Source organism: Nannospalax galili, unplaced genomic scaffold (genome assembly GCF_000622305.1).
Source record: "Nannospalax galili isolate Female #2095 unplaced genomic scaffold, S.galili_v1.0 scaffold611, whole genome shotgun sequence".
Classification (NCBI taxonomy): Eukaryota; Metazoa; Chordata; class Mammalia; order Rodentia; family Spalacidae; genus Nannospalax; species Nannospalax galili.
The window spans coordinates 1655005-1676485 of NW_008330486.1; the positions used below are offsets into that span (position 1 = coordinate 1655005).

Sequence of the window (21481 nt, forward strand, 5' to 3'; positions counted from 1 at the left end):
TTTTAGTTTCGTTGAAATTTAAATTTGTGCAATTTGGTTGTTGGAGCTTTTGGTTGAATTCCAGTAGAAGGGGAAGTGTTGACTTATATAGGATGTTCATATAAGTCTTATTTTACAATTTACTTAATGATAGGATTCCATAGCCTGTCATTGTAGCCTGTGCCTGTAACAACAACCACTTGGAGAGTGAGGCAGGAACATTGAGAATTTGAGGCCTGCCTGGGTGGCATAGCAAAGTCCAGTCTCAGAAAATAAAAATAGTACCGTACCTCTCTTGTTCTAAAACTCTTACCAAAATTTTTAGATCACTAACAAAGCAATAGAACCTGGTCGGAGGAGTAGAATGGTGTGTAGCAAGTGTTTAATATTTGTCAAACTATAGAATAGGACACTAAAGGTATTTGATGTTAGTTGAATGGTTACCTCAGAGAAATAAGGATACATGAAGTATTGTAATACAGGGATTAGAGCCAAAAGGGCTGAAAAAAGTTGACCAGTTGATTTTGGATGCTAGCTTAGCTGTGCTCTCCATAGCTTACTATCCTCATATAAACCTAAATCTAAGCTTAGTTTTCATTTCTCATTGCTGTTCTTGCCTTTTGAGTGTTTTAGGATATTTTATTAAAAACTAAATCTCCCTTCTCTTCCCCTTTCACTATACCTTGTTGTCTACTTTTAGCTGTCATTTGTTGTTCATCTCTTTTTCTAAGGACCTGAATCTAAAATAGTACTGAAGATATATTGTGAACAAGATTTTTATGCTTATTTTCAAATTTAATTTTATTTATTATTTTTAGTTTATCCGTATGAGTGTTATGCCTGCATGTAAGTGCACCTATGTCATGTAGTGCCCACCGAGGACAGAAGAGGCTGTCGGATGCCCGGGAACTGGAGTTACGGACAGTTGTTAGCTGCCATGTGGGTGCTGGGATTCAACCCCCCCCCCCATCCCGGGTATTCTGTAAGAACAGTCAGTGTTCTTAACCTAAGCTGAGCCATCTCTCCAGCCCCTTTATGCTTATTTTAAAAATCAGGTTCTATCATTTTTTTGTGAAGAAAGAAAATAGAAGAGCAGCAAGTAATTAGTTATTATGTATATCATAATTCATGAGTATTTTAGGGTAACCATTAACTTTTGTAGATAGTAAAATAGACTTTCTGGAGACTATAAACCTGCAACACATTCTACCACAGATTATTCTGTAGGTTTCAGAAAAGAATCCCGTATCATGTATGGTTTGGAATAACGTCTATTAAAATCAGATCTAATGTTTGGAGCATAATGTAACCCTACTCCTGACTAGGGACATGACCCTTCATTAAGGAATTTTATATACTCTAATTTTTTCCAGTTGAGATTTTTCACATAGGAAGACTTTAAATAAGGGGATTGGTTTGTCTATTAAAATTATGCCACTGCTACATACTTAATATGTAAGTTTTGAGTAATTTCCCTCTTGCCCGGCCTTCATTCCCCCACCCATCTTTTTTTTTTTTTTTTTTTTTTTTTTTTTTTAAAAAAAAAATCAGATGTCATGCATCCTAGGCAGGTACTCTACCACTGATGACCTGATTGAATTATTTTCCTCTAGAATTAGTGGCCTTATGCTACACCATGCTTTTCTTCACTTTTCCTTAAAATTAAAAATAGCATTATTTATGTTAGTCTCATAAAATCCCTTAGAAATAGTCTTTGTGTGTGTGAGAGAGAGAGGGAGGGAGGGAGGGAGAGAGAGAGAGAGAGAGTCTCCCTTTAGCCCTAGCTATCCTGGTACTCACTGTGTAGACCAGGCTGGCCTTGAACACACAGAGATCTGCCTGTCTCTGCCTCCTGAGTGCTGGGACTACAGGCATGTGCCACCACACCTAGCTTAGAAATAGTCATAATTTTCCTAATTTTAAGCTCTTAGATGTTATGTGTATCTCGAGAAGAATCTAGATGCATAAATAACAAAGCCTTTTTTATTCCCTTTCTTTTGCGTTGTACCATTTTAACTGTAATTTAAGAATGGAAGACTACAGAGGAGCATCTTATATTAATATATTTGTATATTTACTGTAATTATACAACCAGAACTCCTACATACAAGTTCCTTTATGACACTGTTTTGTGAGTCAGTTTTTGTTTATTTTTTTATGTGTATGAGTATTTTGCCTGCATGTATGTAAGTGCACCTGCGTTATGCAGTGCCCACAGAGGCCAGAACAGGGCATTGAAACCCCTAGAACTGGAGTTAGAAATGATAGTTAGCCACCATATGGGTGCTGGGAACTGAACCTGTGTCTTCTGCAAGAGCAGCCATGCTCTTAACTGCTGAGCCATCTCTCTAGCATACCTTGTGAGTCAGTTTTATTTGGTATTTTTCTCACTTGTTAGATCTATTTTAAATGTTTTTGGTATTTTTCCTTTTGTGGATTTAAAATTTGACAAATGGTTTGGGAAGATATCTCAGGCTATCTTCAGTTTCTTGCAAGTAGGACACAACCTGAGTTCAGTGTCCAGAACCCACATTTTAAAAACTGGGTGATGCTCAGCACTAGGGAGGTGGAGGGAGGAAATCCTTTGGGTTCCCAGGCCAACTGGCCTAGCTTGTTTGGTGAGCTTTAGGTCAATGAGAGACCTGTCTCAACAAGACCAAGTGGTTGATGCCTGAGGAAAGATACCCAAGGCGTCCTCCATACACAGGTACACATACATGTGCACCTGCACTCCTGTCAACATACAGATACTTGCATACTCACAAAGTAAAACATAAAATTTGACAAGTGAAACAAATGAGAATAATGTGACCTGACGAAAAGTATTATAGATCTGTCCTTGATCAAAGGATTCGCTCCCCACATCATATGGAGCATTTCACCAATTATTCTGCATGTGGCAGAAGAAGAAATAGTTGTTATAGAGATGGACTAATTGTCTTAAGATTTTCAGATGCTGATTTAATAAATAGCGCACTTAAAGCATTTAAGTTGTAAAAGGATTACCTGTGTTTGTTCTTAAGAAAAATAAACATAAAAACATTTTGTAGGTTCCATCTCTAGTCATTGGTTTAGGTGATCTGAGGAATTACCCAGGAATTACCATTAAAATGTTTTTTATGTGTATGAGTGTTTTACGTGCACATATGTAAGAACACCACATGCACACAATGCCTTTGTAGGTCAGAAAAGTGTTAGATCCTCTGAAACTGGAGTTAAAGATGTTTGTTAGCCATCATGTGGGTGCTGGGAACTGAAACTGGGTCCTCTGCAAGAGCCGCCCATGCTTTTAACTGCTGGGCCATCTCTCCAGTCCCTGGAAATACCATCTTAATAATTTCTAAGTTTCTGAAGCAAGTTTTCCTAGACTTGTCCTCTAGGAAAACTATGTACAATAAATAAATTAGGTATATCTTCTTTTTTTTTTTTAATTTCTTTGAGACATGGTCTCCCTCTAGCCCCAGCTGACCCAGAAGTCACTGTGTAGACCAGGCTGACCTTGAATTCCTTGAGATCTGCCTGCCTCTGCCTCCTGAGTGCTGGGATTAAAGGTGTGCACCACCAAGCCTAGCAGTTTTTATAAAAGCTCATACATGAGACAGTTTATGAGCTATCTTGAGCTTATTACTGAAAGGTAAACTTTCTTTTCAAAATATTTTAGCACTCTAGATTTAAAGATGGACCTACTAGTGTTTGTTTTTGTGTTGCTTATATTTTCTAGTACATTCAGTGTGGGGAATTGCAGGTTAGCTGTGTGTATTCAAATTTAGTTTCAACCAGGCTTAAGAAGTTTCGATATAGCTTGATACATCAAAGCATATAAATCTCATTTCCTTCTGGTATTGTTGACACAGACCTGAAATGAATGATTTTTGGATAAGAAAAAAAGTTAGTGATAGATATTTATCTGAGCTGGTAAATAACAAAGGAAAAGTTTTTAAATCTATAGCCAAGTCCTGAATCATCTTAAGGTTTTTTTCATCTCTTTAGATTTTGTTGTTGTTGTTATGGACTGGTGAGATAGCTCAGCTTGCTGCCAAGCCTGACTTGAGTTTGATCCCTGGATCCCACACGGTGGAAAAAGAGTACCAACTTCCACAGGTTGTCCTCTGACCTCCACGTGTGAACTGTGGCATGCACATACATACATAAAATAAATAAATAATTGACTTTAAAATAATAATGTTTATTTCTAATTTTTAAAAACTCTGTCACAAACTCTTGCTGTTCTTCCAGATAAGCTGTCAGACAGTTTTACATGGTCTGGCCTTAATTGTAAACATACAATCTTTTTTCTTTTTTTGCTATTTTTTTTTAAATAAATAAATCATCTATTATCTATTTTTTTTTCTCTTCTAGTACTGTTGTCCAGACATGATAAATAACTTTTTGGGACTGACTAAAATGGACATTTCAAATACAGCAAATGAAACTAAGATTCTTGATTCAGAGAAAGGAAAGTTGATCATGTTAGTTAATGACTTTTATTATGGAAAACATGAAGGAGATGTCCAGGAAGGACAGAAGACTCATACAACCTTCAAATGCTTCAGTTGCTTGAAAGTTCTAAAAAATAATATTAGGTATGTGAATACTTTTATTTCTGTTTAAAATTGAAATGCTAGAGATATACCTGTTGTGTCTTATCTTGCACTTTCTTGTGCCAGAAAACAATTTTAATACTTTCTCCTAAGAACAAAAGCAAATTTTCTTTCTGTAGAACTTTGTCCCTTCTTGTATTTTCAGATTCACTTCCTGGATTCATTGGTATGTGTTTTTTTCACATAACTTAAGAGAGGATATAGCTTATTTTAACTTGGAACAAAATGAACTTATTTTATCTTTTGATGATCTAGGAATTTAATTAGGTATCTTTTATTTTCCAGCTGTCTCTGAATCTTAAGCTTTCTTCACAGTACAGGAAGTACTTCAGAAATGTCCAGGTTGACTTCCTTACTAATATTACCTAATGCTCAAATCTTCCTATTCATACTGATAACTTTTAGAGTAGTATCTTACCCAAAAAGTGATCTATTTGGAGACGTGCTAGTTCCAGGAGATGCATCTCCTTTAATTTTAAAACTTAAATAAAAATGGGTTTATATTTCAATGGAATTTTGAAAATTGTATATGCAAATGTTTTAAATTTTAAGAATTTATATTTTGTAATCTCTGAGCTACAGGATGTATTATAAAGATGTAACTAAGAGGAATATCGTGACATACTGAATGATATTTTTCATTTATTATATATCCCCAAATTTATATTTTATTAAGTAGGATTTATTTTTCCTACCATTTCATTGTAAACTCTTCAAATATTTAAAAGTTTTACATTGGACACATGTACATTTGCCACTTTGATTCTGATCTTAATACTTTACTTATTCTGTTATAGTTTTCATTATTATTTCCTTCAAACTCTGATTTTTCAAATTTAATTAAAGCCATTACTAAAACCTGATTTTTTTCTTTTTTAATGTATTTTACAAGTTGTGGATAAGAGTGTACTTTTAGATAAAATGTTGTACACATACAGTTGATTACCTTTAATAAAATAAAAATAAATGTTGTATACATATACACACTTATGCATATCTTTTACACTTACTAGCAGTCATCTGCTATTAGCATTTAGCACCAACAGTTGCCTCTTAGGCTCCAAAATTTATTTTTCTGTATCTTCTTGTATAACATCCTGCTATAATAATGATTACTGGTTTATTATAATAATGTTTTATATTTTCAAAGCTCTTTCACACATCTTATATCATAGGATTTTTATACTGCTTCCCCTTCTGTATCATACTTCAATACCTGGCAAGAGCTAATGATTCCAATAGTTTAATAGAAGGGAAATTCTGCTTTAAAGGTAATACTGAAACTGTTAAAATACAGCTCTACTACCTATATCCATATTCGTACCATTTTAATAATAAAATATATGGGGGCCAAAGAGATGGCTCAGCAGTTAAGAGGACTGACTGCTCTTTCAGAGAACCCGGATTCAATTCCCAGCACCCACATGGTGGCTATCAACCATCTGTGACTCCAGTTCCAGGGGAATCTGACAACTTCTGACCTCCACTAGCATTGCACAACATGGCTGAGCTTACACCCATGTGGGCAATACACTCACACACATAAAATAAAAATAATATTTAAAAATAATAATAAAATATATTAGAGGATCTAGTTAGTAGATACGGCAAAATGTTCACTGAGTTAATTCCTTGTTAAATATGATGCATATCACAAGTTATTTTAACAAAAGTTTTTGAGCTCCAGATTGGTCTTTTGTAAACATTGGGAGAATTTATCCAAGCTAGTTAAGGGATTATTCTATATAAATACATTTTTGTACTTTAAGTTGTAAGCTGAAAATTTACTGAATCATTGTATTTTTGCCTTTGTGTGAAGCTTTAACCCAAACTAGGATTTTCTATAGGTGTTTGTAGAGCTAGTGTTAAAACCAATGGAAGAAAAGACATTTCAAGGCATATTACAACCTGCTTTAAAGAAATACTGTTCTTTATAGATCTGAAAAAAGAGATAGCTGTCATAGGCTTCATGCCAGCTCTTATCTGGATTGATGACATTATCATGTAGTTTTAGGATTATTTCCTTTGGAGCTCCCAATTGAATAATTTTGTTAATAGTTGACCCAGTCCAAAAATTATTTTGATTGAGTAACTTTTCTTTCAAATACACCAGAAAGCTTCAGTAAGCTCTCTTAAGTAGATATTCCCATTTATATTGCACTTTCTGCACTGAGGGTCGTAGTTGTGCTCCTAAGAAGCCTTTTAGGGAAGCTGAAATAGCAAAGTGTAAAACTGAAAAATGGACATTGCCTGCAAAGGGCACAGTATGCAAGTTAAAATGAACAGTTTATACTAATGGTAAACAGTATCATTAAATAAAACAAAAAGTTCTTATAATTGTAGGCATTAAAATTGCTATTACGTGCATTTAGAAACAAAGGTGTGAATAAAAACATCAATAATTTGTCTTTCAAAGCAGCTGGAATTTATTGTATATCTTCAAGGGCTTGAAAGATTTCTCCCATGACTCTAGCTGCTTTTGTCTATAGAATTCCTTTCCAGTATTTAATTTTAAAGTCTAAATAGCACTTCATATATAGAAAAGAAGACTGCTGTTTTATCTAAAAGCATGGTAATTTGAAATTAGTGATATTTCAGATTAGTTACATTAATGAACTATTTTAAAACAAAGATGGAAAAGATGTTTACTTAGCCAGTTAGAGAAAGTGATTATTTGAAACACACATTTTTCTAAGGACTTAGAGACATTATGGATTTTGAGCATAATGTTTGCTATTTTTGTGGTTCGGGTTCAGATACTATTGTTGAGATTTTCCTGTGCTTTAAAATCTGCATTTTTGCACCTGTTGACCATCTTTCCTAGGTTCATGAACCACATGAAACATCATTTGGAACTTGAGAAACAAAGCAGTGAGAGCTGGGAAAGCCACACCACCTGCCAGCACTGCTACCGCCAGTTTCCCACTCCCTTTCAGCTGCAGTGCCACATCGAGAGCACACACACACCTCATGAATTTTCCAGTGAGTTACAGTTGTGCTGGTGTTGACATTACTGATTCTGACTATAGAAACTGAGCTAATCCGAAGAAGCCTGTTAGAAAAACAAGAATGAGAGATAGATTTTAGGGCTGGAGAGATGACTCAGCAGTTAAGAGCACTTGTTGCTCTCAGCAGACCTGTGTTCGGTTCTCAAAACTCACATGGCAGCTCACAACTGTCTGTAACTCTGGCTGTAGGGGTGGGTTCCAACACCCTCTTCTAACCTCCATGGGCACTATATGCACATGGTGCACATATATTCATGCAGGCAAACATGCATATATGTGGAATTTAAAAAATAAATCTTTAGGGACTGGAGAGATGGTTCAGCAGTTAAGAACACTGGTTGTTCTTGCAGAAGACCCAGGTTCAAATCCCAGCACCCAGATGGCAGCTAACAACTCTCTGTAACTCCAGTTCTAGGGGATCTGACATCCTCTTCTGTCCTCCATGGGCATTGCACAACACAGGTGCACTTACCTACATGCAGGCAATACACACATACACATAAAAATTAATAAAATATTTTAAAAAAATAAATCTTTAAAAAAATGAACCAGATTTTGAAAATTGAGGGTAAATTGAGAAAGTTAACCTACTCCAAGAAGATCTGTATCTTGGCATAGCTGCATGAGTTAAGGCAAGTTACTTGCTACTTAAGTAATAGAATGGATGATAGAAATGCTTTCCGTGCAGTACTGTAATAGAAATCATGAGTTATTGTATGTGTAATGTTTAAACTGGTTGGCACACCCAGGAAACGTACTTGTTACCACCTCTAACACTGCTGCTATTCTTTTGTTGATATTGTTTTCCAAGGTGAAATTTTGTATTTATATATTAAAATGTTGTCTTATCTTTCTCCCTCCCATTTTTAGCCATTTGTAAAATCTGTGAGTTATCATTTGAAACAGAACAGATTCTCTTACAACATATGAAAGATAATCATAAACCCGGTGAAATGCCATATATCTGCCAGGTACATACATGTTTTCATAGTGTTCTTAACTGGTTTGTTTTTTGTTGTTTTGGTTCCAAGGTTTGTATGTGTTAGATCAGCTGCTAGCATTTTGGTTTTTTTTTAGTTTTTTTGCTCAAGGGACAAATGGTAATTGTTGTAGTTTTAGAGGGCTTACAATCTTTTGTAGCCAGTTAGGTCTGCCATTGTAACAAGTGTCATTGACAGTAAGAGAATAATTGGATGTGTCTGTGTTCTGATAAAACATGGACACTGAATTTTGAATTTCATATCATTTTTATGTCATGAAATTACCTTTTTTCATCATTTAGATAAAAATAGTTAACTAAAATTAAAGTCATGAAATATAATACCTTTTTATATGTCATGAAATATAATACCTTTTTTCATCATTTAGATAAAAATAATTAACTAAAATTAAAGTCCCTCATAAGTACTTTATTAGTGTAAGTTATGAGGGGAAGGCAGAGAGAACTGGATTTGGCCCAGAGGCTGTTTGCTTACCACTACTAGTCAGAGAAGAGCTCTGTTAGAAACATAGACTTGACTTACCCTAGAAGAGAATACTGCCATGTGAGCAATGTACAAATTCTGTTACGTACACAGACTTCTTTTAAGTGCTTTGGAGACTAGTATTTCATCAGAATTTGAAGGAACAGGAAAACAAAAGAAAGATAAATCACCACTGTCATAACTTAGAGGCTATATTTAGAATCCAAAGGAAAGTATTGTTTTATGTAGTAGAAGAAAGCATTCTTTAGGATGGGAGGTTCCAAAGCTTGAAAATTAAGACAAGCTGGGTTGATAGATAAGTGATAATAAAGAAAGCACCTATTATGTTTTGGGAAACATTCTTTCACTCCGAAGGCTAAGTAGATTCTTGCTTGTATGGGTATCAGAGCTGCATGGGCAGTATATAAAGTTCTAAACAAATGATCCTTCTAGTTTCAAGTCAAGTTAAACATGACCTTTCTATTTCTAGGTTTGCAATTACAGGTCATCTTCATTTTCTGATGTAGAAAATCATTTTAGAACTTCCCATGAAAACACGAAGAATTTGTTATGTCCATTTTGCCTCAAAGTTATTAAAATTGCCACACCCTATATGCATCACTATATGAAGCATCAGGTAAGATTTGCTTAGTCTTTTTTTAAAAATCTTAATGAAAAGACTGATTATCACTCAGATTATTGATTAAATTTTTTTTTCAAGGGAAGCAAAGTTTGAAATATGTTTAGCTTAAAATTTATATTGAATCACTTGTAAAACTTCCACATTCTTTTCCACTTCCTTTCTAATTATGTTTGGCCTATAAGTAATTGTTAATAGTGATTTCCCTCAGATTGCCCCAGTAAATAAATTTTATAAATGCCTGAGTTTACAAAATTAAAGTTTTTTGCTTTAAAATAGGATTTTTCAGAACTTTTAATATACTAATGAACATTGTAAATCTCCAACCACAAATATAGTATTCTTTTATCCTCAAATTTACTTGACTACAGACCCTTTATTTGAACAGTAACATGTATTGTTAAACAGTTTAGGCAACACTATTTTTGATCTTTGAGTTTGAATTTTGAAAAAGAGGTTAAGGTATAAGGCAATGTCTGTTATTTCATTATGAGGTAACTTATTTGTCTCAGATATTTTACTAAGACTTAGAGATGCAGGAATGAATGATAATGGTGATCAAGGTATATCAATCCAGTCTCTGGGCTGTGTAACTTCTCAGATCTTCATATCCAGAGTTGTCTTAACTTGCCACAGGTGATGTTTTTCTTTTGTTTGGAGTACCTGCAAAATTGAGGGTAAATAGGGGACCATCTCTTAATAACAAGGAACATCGGGAATCCTTCATTGCATTTACAATTTGTGTATTTAAGAAAGACTGGCAAACCATAGCTGGGGGAGAATATAAACTTGAAATTGAGGTGACATTGTTACTGCAATAATAAATACTAAGAATGGTTGGTTCTGTGCCTTATTTTAGTGTCTTTGAGGACCATAGATGTAATTTTTTTCTTGAGGATTACATTATGTCAGGTAATTTGTGTTCTCTGTGTGTGAGCACTTGTACACCTGTGGTGGGGAGTGCTCCCTTAGAGGCCAAAAGAGGGCATTGTTTGTTCTCTTATCACTGTCCTCCTATTCCTTTGAGATAGGGTCTCTCCCTGAACCTGGGGCTTCCTGGGCTAGGCTGGAATCCAGCAAACCTCATAGATTCTGCTGTCTCTACCTCCTTCAGAACTGGGGCTATAGGCATGTGTGGGATGGCTGACTTTTTAACATGGATGCTATTCCTCATGATTATGCAGCAAGCATTCAACTACTAAGCCAGCTCTCTAGTCACGATTTCAGGTAATTTCAAGCTAACAACCCAGTTTATATTACTGTTGTTTCTTGTTTTGGGGGGTTTGAGAGTCTCATATAGCCCAGGTTGGCCTTAAACTTACAATGTAGCCAAGGATGGCCTTGAACTTTTAATCCTCCTTCTTTTGGCTTCCAGGTGCTGGGATTACAGGCATGTGCCACCATGCCTAAAGGTTTATATGATTTTATTGAAATAAATAATTTCAAATATATTGACTAAGCTTATTTCTTTGATAAAATAGTAAGTAATTTACATACGTTATTTGCTTCGTTTATGGCAGGAATATGTTTAATTTCTGTATTTATCTTTTTAAAAAAATTTTTTTCAATAACCACATACTTAGAAGAAGCATTTCACTACATCAGCATTGACATATTCAATAAAATTTTCTGAGCTAGGATGCATCTCTTACAAAATTGGCTGTACATTTTCAGGTTTACAGTTGAATTATTAGTTACACAATATTGTACTCAGTATAAACCCTATAAGACATAAAATTGAGGTTTTAACCTTTAAAAAAGATCTCTGTATGAAACTCTATTTTAATAATGAAATGGAGATCTTTTTTAAAGGTTAAAAACCTCATTTAATTTTATGTATTTATCTTTTTTTATTCCTCACAACCACCATATTTATATTATTTCTATGTTATAAACGAGAGCCTTAGAGTAAGTAACTTGCCTTATGTTACATGGTGTAAAAAAAAGGCTGATACATACTGACTTTAGATCCCAAGTCTGCTTCTGTGTCATATTAGCATTAGCTCTAAAGGTAGAAATTACCTATAGAAAGAATTACTCTTAAACTCTTCAAGCCTGCCAAAAAATGCAATATACTTGTCAAAAAATTTAGTACAAACTGTTATTTCTCTGTGCTAGGAGTAGATCAGTGATTTCTTTGGTTAAGCATAATGTTACCAACAAGCTCTTATGCTGTATCTTCATCACTTTAGCACATAAATACCTGAGAGAGCTGTGTAAGACTTGAGCCCAACTGAAGAAATACATTAGATTGATTAGACTCTATCTCAGGACTGTGCACAGATGTTCATGAGCTGAGATGGGCATTTTGAACTACTTAAAACTGTATCTGCTACTCAAAAGTATTTTTCTCAGTCTTTTACTTTCTGCCTTACTATCCGCTTACTTAACAGTTGTTTAGAATTCTTGACTACATTCCAGAAGCCCCAATATAGCAATGAGTCAAATAAATCCTCTATCTTTTAGAATTTATAATGAGAAATATAAAGATTAATTTTTATTTATATATATTTGAATGCATATGTTTTTAATTATTTATTTTTATTTAATGTATATCTGTTTGCCTGAACATATGTATATGCACACAGGTGTGTGTGTGTGTGTGTGAGTGTGTGTGTGTGTGTGTGTGTGTGGAGAGAGAGAGAGAGAGAGAGAGAGGGGTGCATGGTGCCTACAGAGACCAGAAGAGAGCATCTGATATCCTGGAACTGGAGTTACAGACAGTTCTGAGCCACTCTGTGGGTGCTAGAAACTGAACTCTGCAAGAGTAGCAGGTGCTCTTAACTGCTGACCTATCTCTACAGTCCCTGAATGTATATATTGATAACTATTAGTGGAAATTATAGAGGCCAAGGAGTACCAAGGATTCAGGAAGTGTTAGTTGAGGAGAGATTGCTCTTTTGTATATACAGTGGTCACAGTAGGAGCTTTTTAATGGAAATTAAGGAAGATGCCTTGTGGATATCTGAGGTAGCATTTAGACAATAAAGTAAATATATACCTGTACTCCTTGAAATCAACACAGAGGCCAGTGAGGCTTTGAGAAAATAAACTAATAGGGAAGAAGAGCAGGAGATGAGATAGTAGTAGTTGAATACAGGCTAATTCATATGAATCCTTCTAGGCCAGAGTCAAGACTTTGGAAGATCACTGGGAGGTTTTAAGTGAAAGATCTAGAATTCTTCACAAACCACTGGTAACTATGGGAAGAATAGATTATAGGGAAGTAAGGTAGTCATGGTTGGAATTAATAAGACGAGGAAAATGTAGTTTTCATAGGTTTAATGTGGTATATTAATGTGGGATGTGAGGGAAAGTGACTTTTTTGTCCTAAGCTGTTGCAAGAATGAAGTTTTCATATTCTAAACTATGGAAAAGACTGAAGAAAGAACAAAATTGAGAGAGCTGGGCAGAGAGATACACAGGAAATCTGTAGTTCATTTTGCCTGTGTTGATTTGTAAGGACCAATATCAAGTAGGCAGTCTGGTATATGATATTTCAAATCATGGAGCTAGATGTGAGTGATGATAGAGAAAATTTTTCTGGTAAATGAAATCATGTAAACTTTTTTTTCAGCCTGTTTAGTTTCTGATTCTTGTCTGCATTTGCTTTTTCCTCCTCTTTGAGCATGTATAAGTGAATTTGTGTTGCCTTGCCTCTGAAAAAATTCAACGTACCATGTTTCTAAAGGAATCTTAAGATGAAGCTAGAATATGACATTATTTTTACACATTGCTTTGAACATTGTAATAAAAATTTGTCTTTTCTTTTAAAATAGTTTAGTTGACATGTAACAATTAAAGTAATTAGCACTTTTCTATCTCCTTTATTATCCTTATTTCTTTGTACTTAGTGATTATGTGTGGCTAATGGCTGCCATGTTGGACAGCAGCTGCAGAATATTTTCTCATTGTAGGAAGTGTTATTGGATAATACTACTTTATATTTCTATAACCTAATCTTGGAAATGTCCAGTTAGATTTACTTAGCTTTGGACAGTTTATTTTTTCTACTTGTCAATCAATTGAAAATAGCAAAATTTTTTAAATAACTTTTTTTCTAGATAAAAACACAGTCAAGATAATTTTCACAGTATCAAGTCTTCAAATACTCATTTTTTATAATTAAAAAGCCATTCACATCACAATTATTAGTATTCACATTAGAATCTGTTAATAGAACTTTCATGTTTAATTACCATATAATAGATTCTTCTGAAACCCAAATACTCATAGTTTTAAAAAACTGAAATGATTTTTGATGTTATTTATGGTAGTAAAGTATCATTAAAATTAGAGTAGTTTAGAACATAAAAATTAAGTTAGAGTAGTTTAGAACATAAGAGCTATGGTTATATAAATTATTTTTCTTTTTTCTGTTTTGAAACAGAAAAAAGGAATACATCGTTGTACAAAATGCAGACTGCAATTTTTGACATGCAAGGAGAAAATGGACCACAAGACTCAGCATCATCGAACATTTATAAAACCTAAGCAGCTAGAAGGACTGCCCCCTGGAACAAAAGTGAGTTCAAATGCATATATGACCTTTATAGAATAAAAATTAACTCCTGCCTAGTTCTATTGAATGCAATGTTTTAGAAAATGACTTCTGGTTTTTATTAAGATTAATCTACAGTTTATTGTTCTGCTTAGAAAGAAAAACATCTAACCATTGTTTTGAGCTCAGTGATGGGTGCTAAGTTGAAGTGGTATTCCTTCCTAAAACGTATGACTAGATTGACTACTCCCTGGGTCACTGGTTTGGTTCAGTATTATATAGGCTCTTTTTTAGCTGTTCTTGTTGGTAATGTGTATATTGGTTTCAATAGCTGTACTGTAAGATACTTGATATCAGGAATCATATTATTTTATTTATCTTTGTGTCTCCAGCATCTTTTAGAGTGCCTTGAATACTACAGGTTCTCAGATGTTTGTTGAAGTTGTTATTACTGAGTCTACTCTCAAAGAAGCAAATTCTGCTGTTGGACAGCATTGTATTTTAAGTGAGCAAACACTTGTCTGACTGTAAACTGATGATTGTAATTTACTGTTCCCCTTTTGCCTTATATACATCTGTTTTCTCTGACTTTATATACAGTCAGCTTTTGAATATTTGCTCCAGTGGAGGGAAACAGGAATGGATAATTCAAAGGGAAACAATCCCAAAAACCTTTATATTTGCCTTTGTGTACTTACCTTTGAATGTGGGTATGTCTGTTATTTGAATTGACTAAGTAATACAAAGCCATGCTCTGAAGATCTAGAGCAAGAGAAGCTATCGAGCATCCTCCCTGCAGTCCATTCATTTCCTGCTGGGACTACACATGCAGAATACTAATGTAAGCAGGGACGTCCTCTCTCATTTCTTCCCTATTAATAGCAACAATATTAATGATACTAAATGTTTTTATAGAACCTTAGATTTGCCTAATTCTAAGTGTACTTTTTCAGATATTTATTATTTAATCCAAACAGTCAAATGATGTAGATAAGGCAACTATTACCCTCTATGACTGATATGGAGAGGCTTAAAGAAGATGCTACTTATGTGAGGTCATGTAGCTAGGAAGACAGATTCAACGTAAGGCCTTTTGATTACTGGTCCAGGTGCTTTTGCACAATAACCAAGCACATGTGTTCACAGGACTTCATCATGGGCTGTTTCTGAAAAAGCAGGAGAGTGTAATCAAATAATTAATAAAAATATTGGTAGATAATTGTGTTTTCCATTGTCAGTCAACAGGTATAATTGAGTATTTTATCTTTCTGAAGAGTAAATAATGAAACTTATTAGTTCCTTAAGAAAATTTTAAATGTTCAACTCTCCACCCAGTATAATGAATTGATAGAACCAGCTGCTTAAATGCCAGGCAGTGTGTTCCAGAAAGCAGGTCACGCTTGCTGTAGATATGCTTTTTTATATTAATAATTTCAAGGGGTATTGCAGGCCTTTCTAATTTTTTCAGTCTTCATTATTTAAGTTTTGGGCTCTTGTGCTTATGAACTTTTTTTAGTTATATCAGCATAAAATAGTTATGAAATACAGTCTTCTTAGATTCATATACTTTGTATTAACTCTTATTCACTAATAACAATGTTAACATATAACTGCACTATGAACTATATGTGAATAAGTATTTTAAGTGAATAAATTTCTTTTAATTGATTTGAATATTTAGAGTAAATAGACTAAACCCAATTAGTTTGTCTGTGCTTTTTTCAAAATATTTGACATTTAACTATTTTGTTTAGTGAATAATTTGTTAAAGTAAATATTTCTTTTTTGTAGGTTACTATTCGAGCCTCAGTTGGACCTCTTTCCTCAGGATCTTCAGCTACACCTTCTGTTAGTGCAAGTACTTCTGTCCTTCAGCTCTCTCCCCCAAGGACTGAAAATACGCCTGCTAAAAATCCCACAAAACTGAATATAAGTAAACCTAATACAATCAAATTGGATGACAGTAAACCTAATGAAAACAAGTCTAGTGGAAGTAAATCTAAGTGCAAGTCAAAAATCTCTAACATGCAAAAGAAGCAAAGCACAGTGGCTACTAATAATAAAAAAAGTAAAGTGAATACAGCATTAAGGAATTTAAGGTACTGTTTTATTCTTGATGTACGATACCAATTCATTCATACTCAAGTATAAAACATTATACTTTAGTTAATAGAATAGTAATATAGCTCTTCCTTATTTGTTTTAAAATACATCTTTTTTTTATGTCTCCATAAGGTTACGTCGAGGTGTTCATGAATGCATTGAGTGTTGTTCTGAAGTAAAAGATTTTGCAATCCATTTTCCTACATATGTCCACTGTAGTTTTTGCAGATACAACACTAGCTGTAGCAAAGCCTATGTAAATCATATGATGAGGTAAGATGAGTTCAATCTGTGTATTGCCTATTACCATTACAGTTGAAGAAGATTTTGTTTTGAAAACAAAGTAATATGTAGTAGAAGCCTGGTAGTGTTTTCTAGTATAACAAAGCAAATCAAGAAATACTATATGAAATGGTTACTTAAGAAATAAAATTAAGGTTGGCTGTTAGGGAGATAATTATTCTGTGGGTTTTTTTGTGTTTGTTTGTTTGTTTTTTCCCTAAAGATATTTAAAAATGGCTATTGCCAAACAAAAATTTAAATGTTTTAAATATATTTAACTGACAAATCCATGTACTTTTATGACTGTCATTCTCTTCAAAGCAGAGACTTGAGGATTTTCAGTGATATTAGGAACTTTGATGGGTTTGTTTCTTTTGCTTTCTGCCTTTCTTTGCAATCCATCTCTTTGCCCATCAGTCCAGCCATCTATTTATGAAGCTGTCTGTACTTATGTTTATTAAGTCCATCATATATTTTAGATTGAATTCTTTTTCAGTAATTCATTCAAAGATATTTGATCACCTGTCATTTACTCTGTACTGGAAAAATTCTCCTGAGTATCGCCTGGACCTTATTAAGAGAACACTTCATTCTTTCAGCATGAGTTTTAGTTTTAAAGAATAGTCCAAAGTTGTTCACATATAAACCTGATATGTTGCTTATTCAGACTGGTGCTGGTCTGAGATTTTTTGTTGTTGTTGTTTTAAAATAGAATTCATGTGTAATCAAGTTTCTTGCAGATCATAACATGATTTCCATGTTGCTTTCTGATCATTTCCAGATACTGTTTTCAAGGATCACTCACCTTTCTTGGTGATTCCAGTACTTCTCCCAGTTTTCTCTCCTTAGTGATCAGCCTGACTTTCTGGTACCTTGTCATCACTAGTCCAAGAGCTTCACATCCTTGTCTAAGTCCTCTTTCATACCTAGTACCATTTTAATATCTGCCTGTATGCTCCATTCCTTTGAATTTATGTTATTCCATCATGTTCAACAGTGTTTGACTCTAGCAGCATCTGTTTACCTTAATTGTCACCTTACCATCAGGGTCCTTATTTTAAATCCTGCCTTGTTTTTTCTTACTCTTTAGTCATGCTTACCTTGTATAAAGGCCAACATAAAGTTTGACCCTTTTTTTCCTTTTCAGCTCTCTTTATATTCCATTCTACACTATAAACAATGTTTGTAGGACTCATTCAAGTCTCACTTCATAATATATATTTAAATATTGTGTGTGTGTATGTGTGTGTCTGCACATACATACACATACACACACACACACACACACACACACACACACAAAATGGTACACATGAGGCAATCAGAGGACACCTTGTGGGAGTAGGTTCTTTTCTTCCAGTATGTGGGTCCTGGGAATCGAACTCAGGCCCTCAGCGTGGTGACAAGTAGTTTTACTCACTGAGCCATCTCACTGCCCATACTTTATAACCTTTTTTTATCAAACCCTTAGAGCTCTTCAGCCCCTACTGGTCTGAAGCTCACAATGTAGCTCAGGCTTCCTTTTCCTTTTAAAAACATCTTTATGTTTACTAATATTTAATTCGTTTTCAGTATACTGGAAATTTTATTTTAGTCCCTCAGTTGTTTACCTACATTACTAGTTGCTGAAGTGAAGTCATCCTTTTGTCTTCACTCAGATATTCGTCTCTGAAACCACGCATTTTCTCTTCCAACTCATCATGATCTTATTTGGTCAACTTGTACCATCCATCATCTCTTTCTTTCTGTTGGATTTCTTCTACATGGATATGTTTTCAGTGTTTTGTTTTTAGGATGAGGGAAATTTATTGCTACTGCATGTTTATTTCTTCTCTGCCTTTTACCATCAGTATTTATAAAAACGGGTTTAATACTAGCTTACTCCTATCTGTGATTCATTTCCTGAAACTCTTATCTCCCACCACCTTGGTGTCCTATGCTCATTTCCTGTTTGCTCTCAACCAGACTCCAGACATTTCCCCTAGCATATAGCTAGGTGGTATGCTTGTCCCTTACTCTGTACCAAACTTGGAGCTACCCAAATGGATCTCTAATTCTGCCGTTAATTATAGTAGATCACACTGGAAAATCCTTATGATACAGGGGAGAACAGGGTCTCCTTGCCAAGGTTTTTAGTCTCATTCATAAAAGAATTTAAGAATGAACTCAATCGGAAGATTTAGGATAATTTTATTAGAGAAAAATCCTCAGGTCAGGCAAACTAAAAATCTTGCCAGTTGCCTTGAGTTGTAGAATAGAGAGGAGAAAGAAAAATCATGAAGCTGGGACTGGAGAGATGGCTCAGTGGTTAAGAGCACTGGCTACTCTTTCAGAGGGCCCAGGTTCGATTCCCAACACCCACAGGGCAACTGACAACCATCTGTAATTCCAATTTCAGTGGAATTGGACACTCTCTTCTGATCTCTGCGGGTTTTGATGATGCAGGTGCCCTTATATACACACAGGCAATACATAAAAATAATAAATAAATTTTTTTTGAAAAAGAAAAACCGTGAAGCCATGTCCATTTAGATACATCACGGAGGTCAGTCAGACATGTGGTAGACTAGCAGCCACATGATGGAGAGAAGGAAGCTTTAGAGAAAAAGAAATATTAAGATGTTGAGGCAGCCCAACGCATTAGGGAAAAGCATGGTTAGAGAAGAGATAAAAAGAAGAAAAGGAGAGATCACACTTTTAGGAGAGACTTAGGGAGAGTCACATGTCTATGTCCCCCAGCCCCCCAGTCCACATGAACAGCACTAAGAGATGGGGATTCCTGGCAGGAAACGTTCACCATCTCATTAATGCATTAGGTATTCTGCCCATCTCTTTAGCAAATTAAAGTGAATCTGCTTTCCTGGGGGTGGTCCTGGACAATACTGGAAAGTTGGGTTCTTATCCAGGCCACAGGTTTTATTTTTTTGACAAGTTAATCTTATGGGGCTTTTGATACTTCAACACTTAGTTTTTTAAACCAAGTGTCATTGTACCCATCCCTTTCTCATTTGTCCTAGGTTGTCCTGGGTAGAATCCCTCCTATCTCCAAATTCCTAGTGAATTCCAACCTGCACTTCATACTCTTACTCATTCATAGCCTCATATGGAGCTGACAGCTTCCATCCCACTGGCATGCTTACAGATAGGCACTTTGCCTTTTTCTTTCTTTTTTTTTTTTTCCTAAGTCCCTCTGTTTTCCTCACTGCTGCTGCTTAGATACCTCCTACTGAGTAGTGTCCCCTATTGTTTAGTATGGATGACTGTTCTAGGCTTGAGATGTGTAAGAAGAGAATCTATATTTTTTTCCCCCAAAGGATGAGTACTTTTCATTCCTACCCATACCAACTATAACATTCCAACTCTGTAGCATCTCAGTTCAACTTACTCTCTTTGACCTCTTACCTGCCCCAGTCCATTCTATGAAGACTCCTATCCCAATAAATTGGGAAGTGTTGCCATAACTCCCCTCATGCTCATTGTGTAAGTAAGTGGCTTTCCTTAATTTTTAAACCTTCCCTGTCAAGGTGGCCTTCTCTGCAGGGTCTGATTACCACGACCACTCTTTTTGAGTGGTGTACTATTCTTCTATTCTTCTTTCTATTATATTAATTGACATGTCTATTGTGTTCTTGAGGAAAGGGTCTTTGTACTTACCATATAACCTAGCACAGTGGATACAAATGGTCATCACTAAATTTAAGAGCCCTTAAGTATAATTTCAAGAGAAGATTTAAAAATCTTAAAGCAGTTTGAACTATGTTGAAGTAAAGATTTGTTTTTTTAAAGAAAAGCATTAAATTTGTAACTTTCAGTGATTTTTTTTTTTTTCTGTCTTTAAAGTGTAATGGATGGGGGGCTAGAGAGATGGCTCAGCAGTTAAGAGCACTGACTGTTCTTACAGAGGACCCAGGTTCAATTCCCAGCACCTACATGGCAGCTAATAACCCTCTTTTAACTCCAGTTCCAGGGGATCTGATGCCCTCTTCTGACCTCTGCAGGCATTGCACAATACAGGTGCACTTACATGCAGGTGATACACTCATACACAGAAAATAGAATCAATAAATAAAATATTTTTTAAAACCATAGTTTGGGGGTCAGTAATTTAAACTATTACACTTAATAGCTCTTAAGTAATAACAGAAATTATCTGAAAAAAATGCAAGTGAACTAGTATATATTGCTGTTATTTCTCCAAAAGGATTAAGTAGGTCCTCTACCCAGTTAAAGTTAATGGCCATTATTAATATTTCTTTTCCTAGCAAAGTTTGAGCTAAGAAAATTGTTCCTTGTCTTTTTCTTAGGAAGTGAATTTGTTATATATGTGGAATCAAGATTATTAAGAAAATATGGTTAAAAAAACATTTTGTTGCTGGGCATAGTGGCACATGCCTTTAAATCCCAGTACTTGGGAGGCAGATCTCTGTGAGTTCGAGGCCAGCCTAGTCTCCATAGTGAATCCAGGCCAGCTATGGCTACAGGGAGACCCTCTCTCAAAAAAAGGCATTTTTGTTCCAGGGGTTTTTTTTGGTTTTTTTTTTTTTTTTTTTTTTTAGGTATAATTCAAACAACAAAATTCATCTTTGTAGAATAGTTTAATGAGTTTTGATAATTACATTGAGTTATGTAACCAAGTAGCAAGATCCTTTTGTTTTGTTTTTAGAGGATGGATCACTCATTATGAAATCTGGGCTGACCTTGAACTTCAGAGTGCTAGTGTTACAAGTATGCACTATCATACCAATCCTGCCAAATTTTTAAAATCTAAATGTTAACTTTATTTTCTTTAAATATTGTATACTTTATGAAGATCTAATAAAAAAAGAAAGGTACCCTTTTCCCTTTTTACAATTTATTTTAAAGTTTCTTAGCCTATATTAATTATACACAATGAATTTCATTAT

General features: G+C 34.7%; 1 protein-coding gene across 2 annotated transcripts in view; it reads left to right on the plus strand.

Moving 5' to 3' along the window:
• The window catches only part of Znf280d (zinc finger protein 280D), a 105600-nt gene that overhangs the window by 48021 nt on the left and 36098 nt on the right, over positions 1-21481 (plus strand). For both annotated transcript variants that reach the window (XM_029570720.1, XM_029570717.1), the window contains 7 exons: positions 4339-4562; positions 7405-7562; positions 8459-8559; positions 9542-9688; positions 14082-14216; positions 15984-16291; positions 16428-16568. In XM_029570720.1, the coding sequence (XP_029426580.1) occupies positions 4339-4562; positions 7405-7562; positions 8459-8559; positions 9542-9688; positions 14082-14216; positions 15984-16291; positions 16428-16568 (1214 nt within the window). The remainder of the gene's footprint in view (positions 1-4338; positions 4563-7404; positions 7563-8458; positions 8560-9541; positions 9689-14081; positions 14217-15983; positions 16292-16427; positions 16569-21481) is intronic.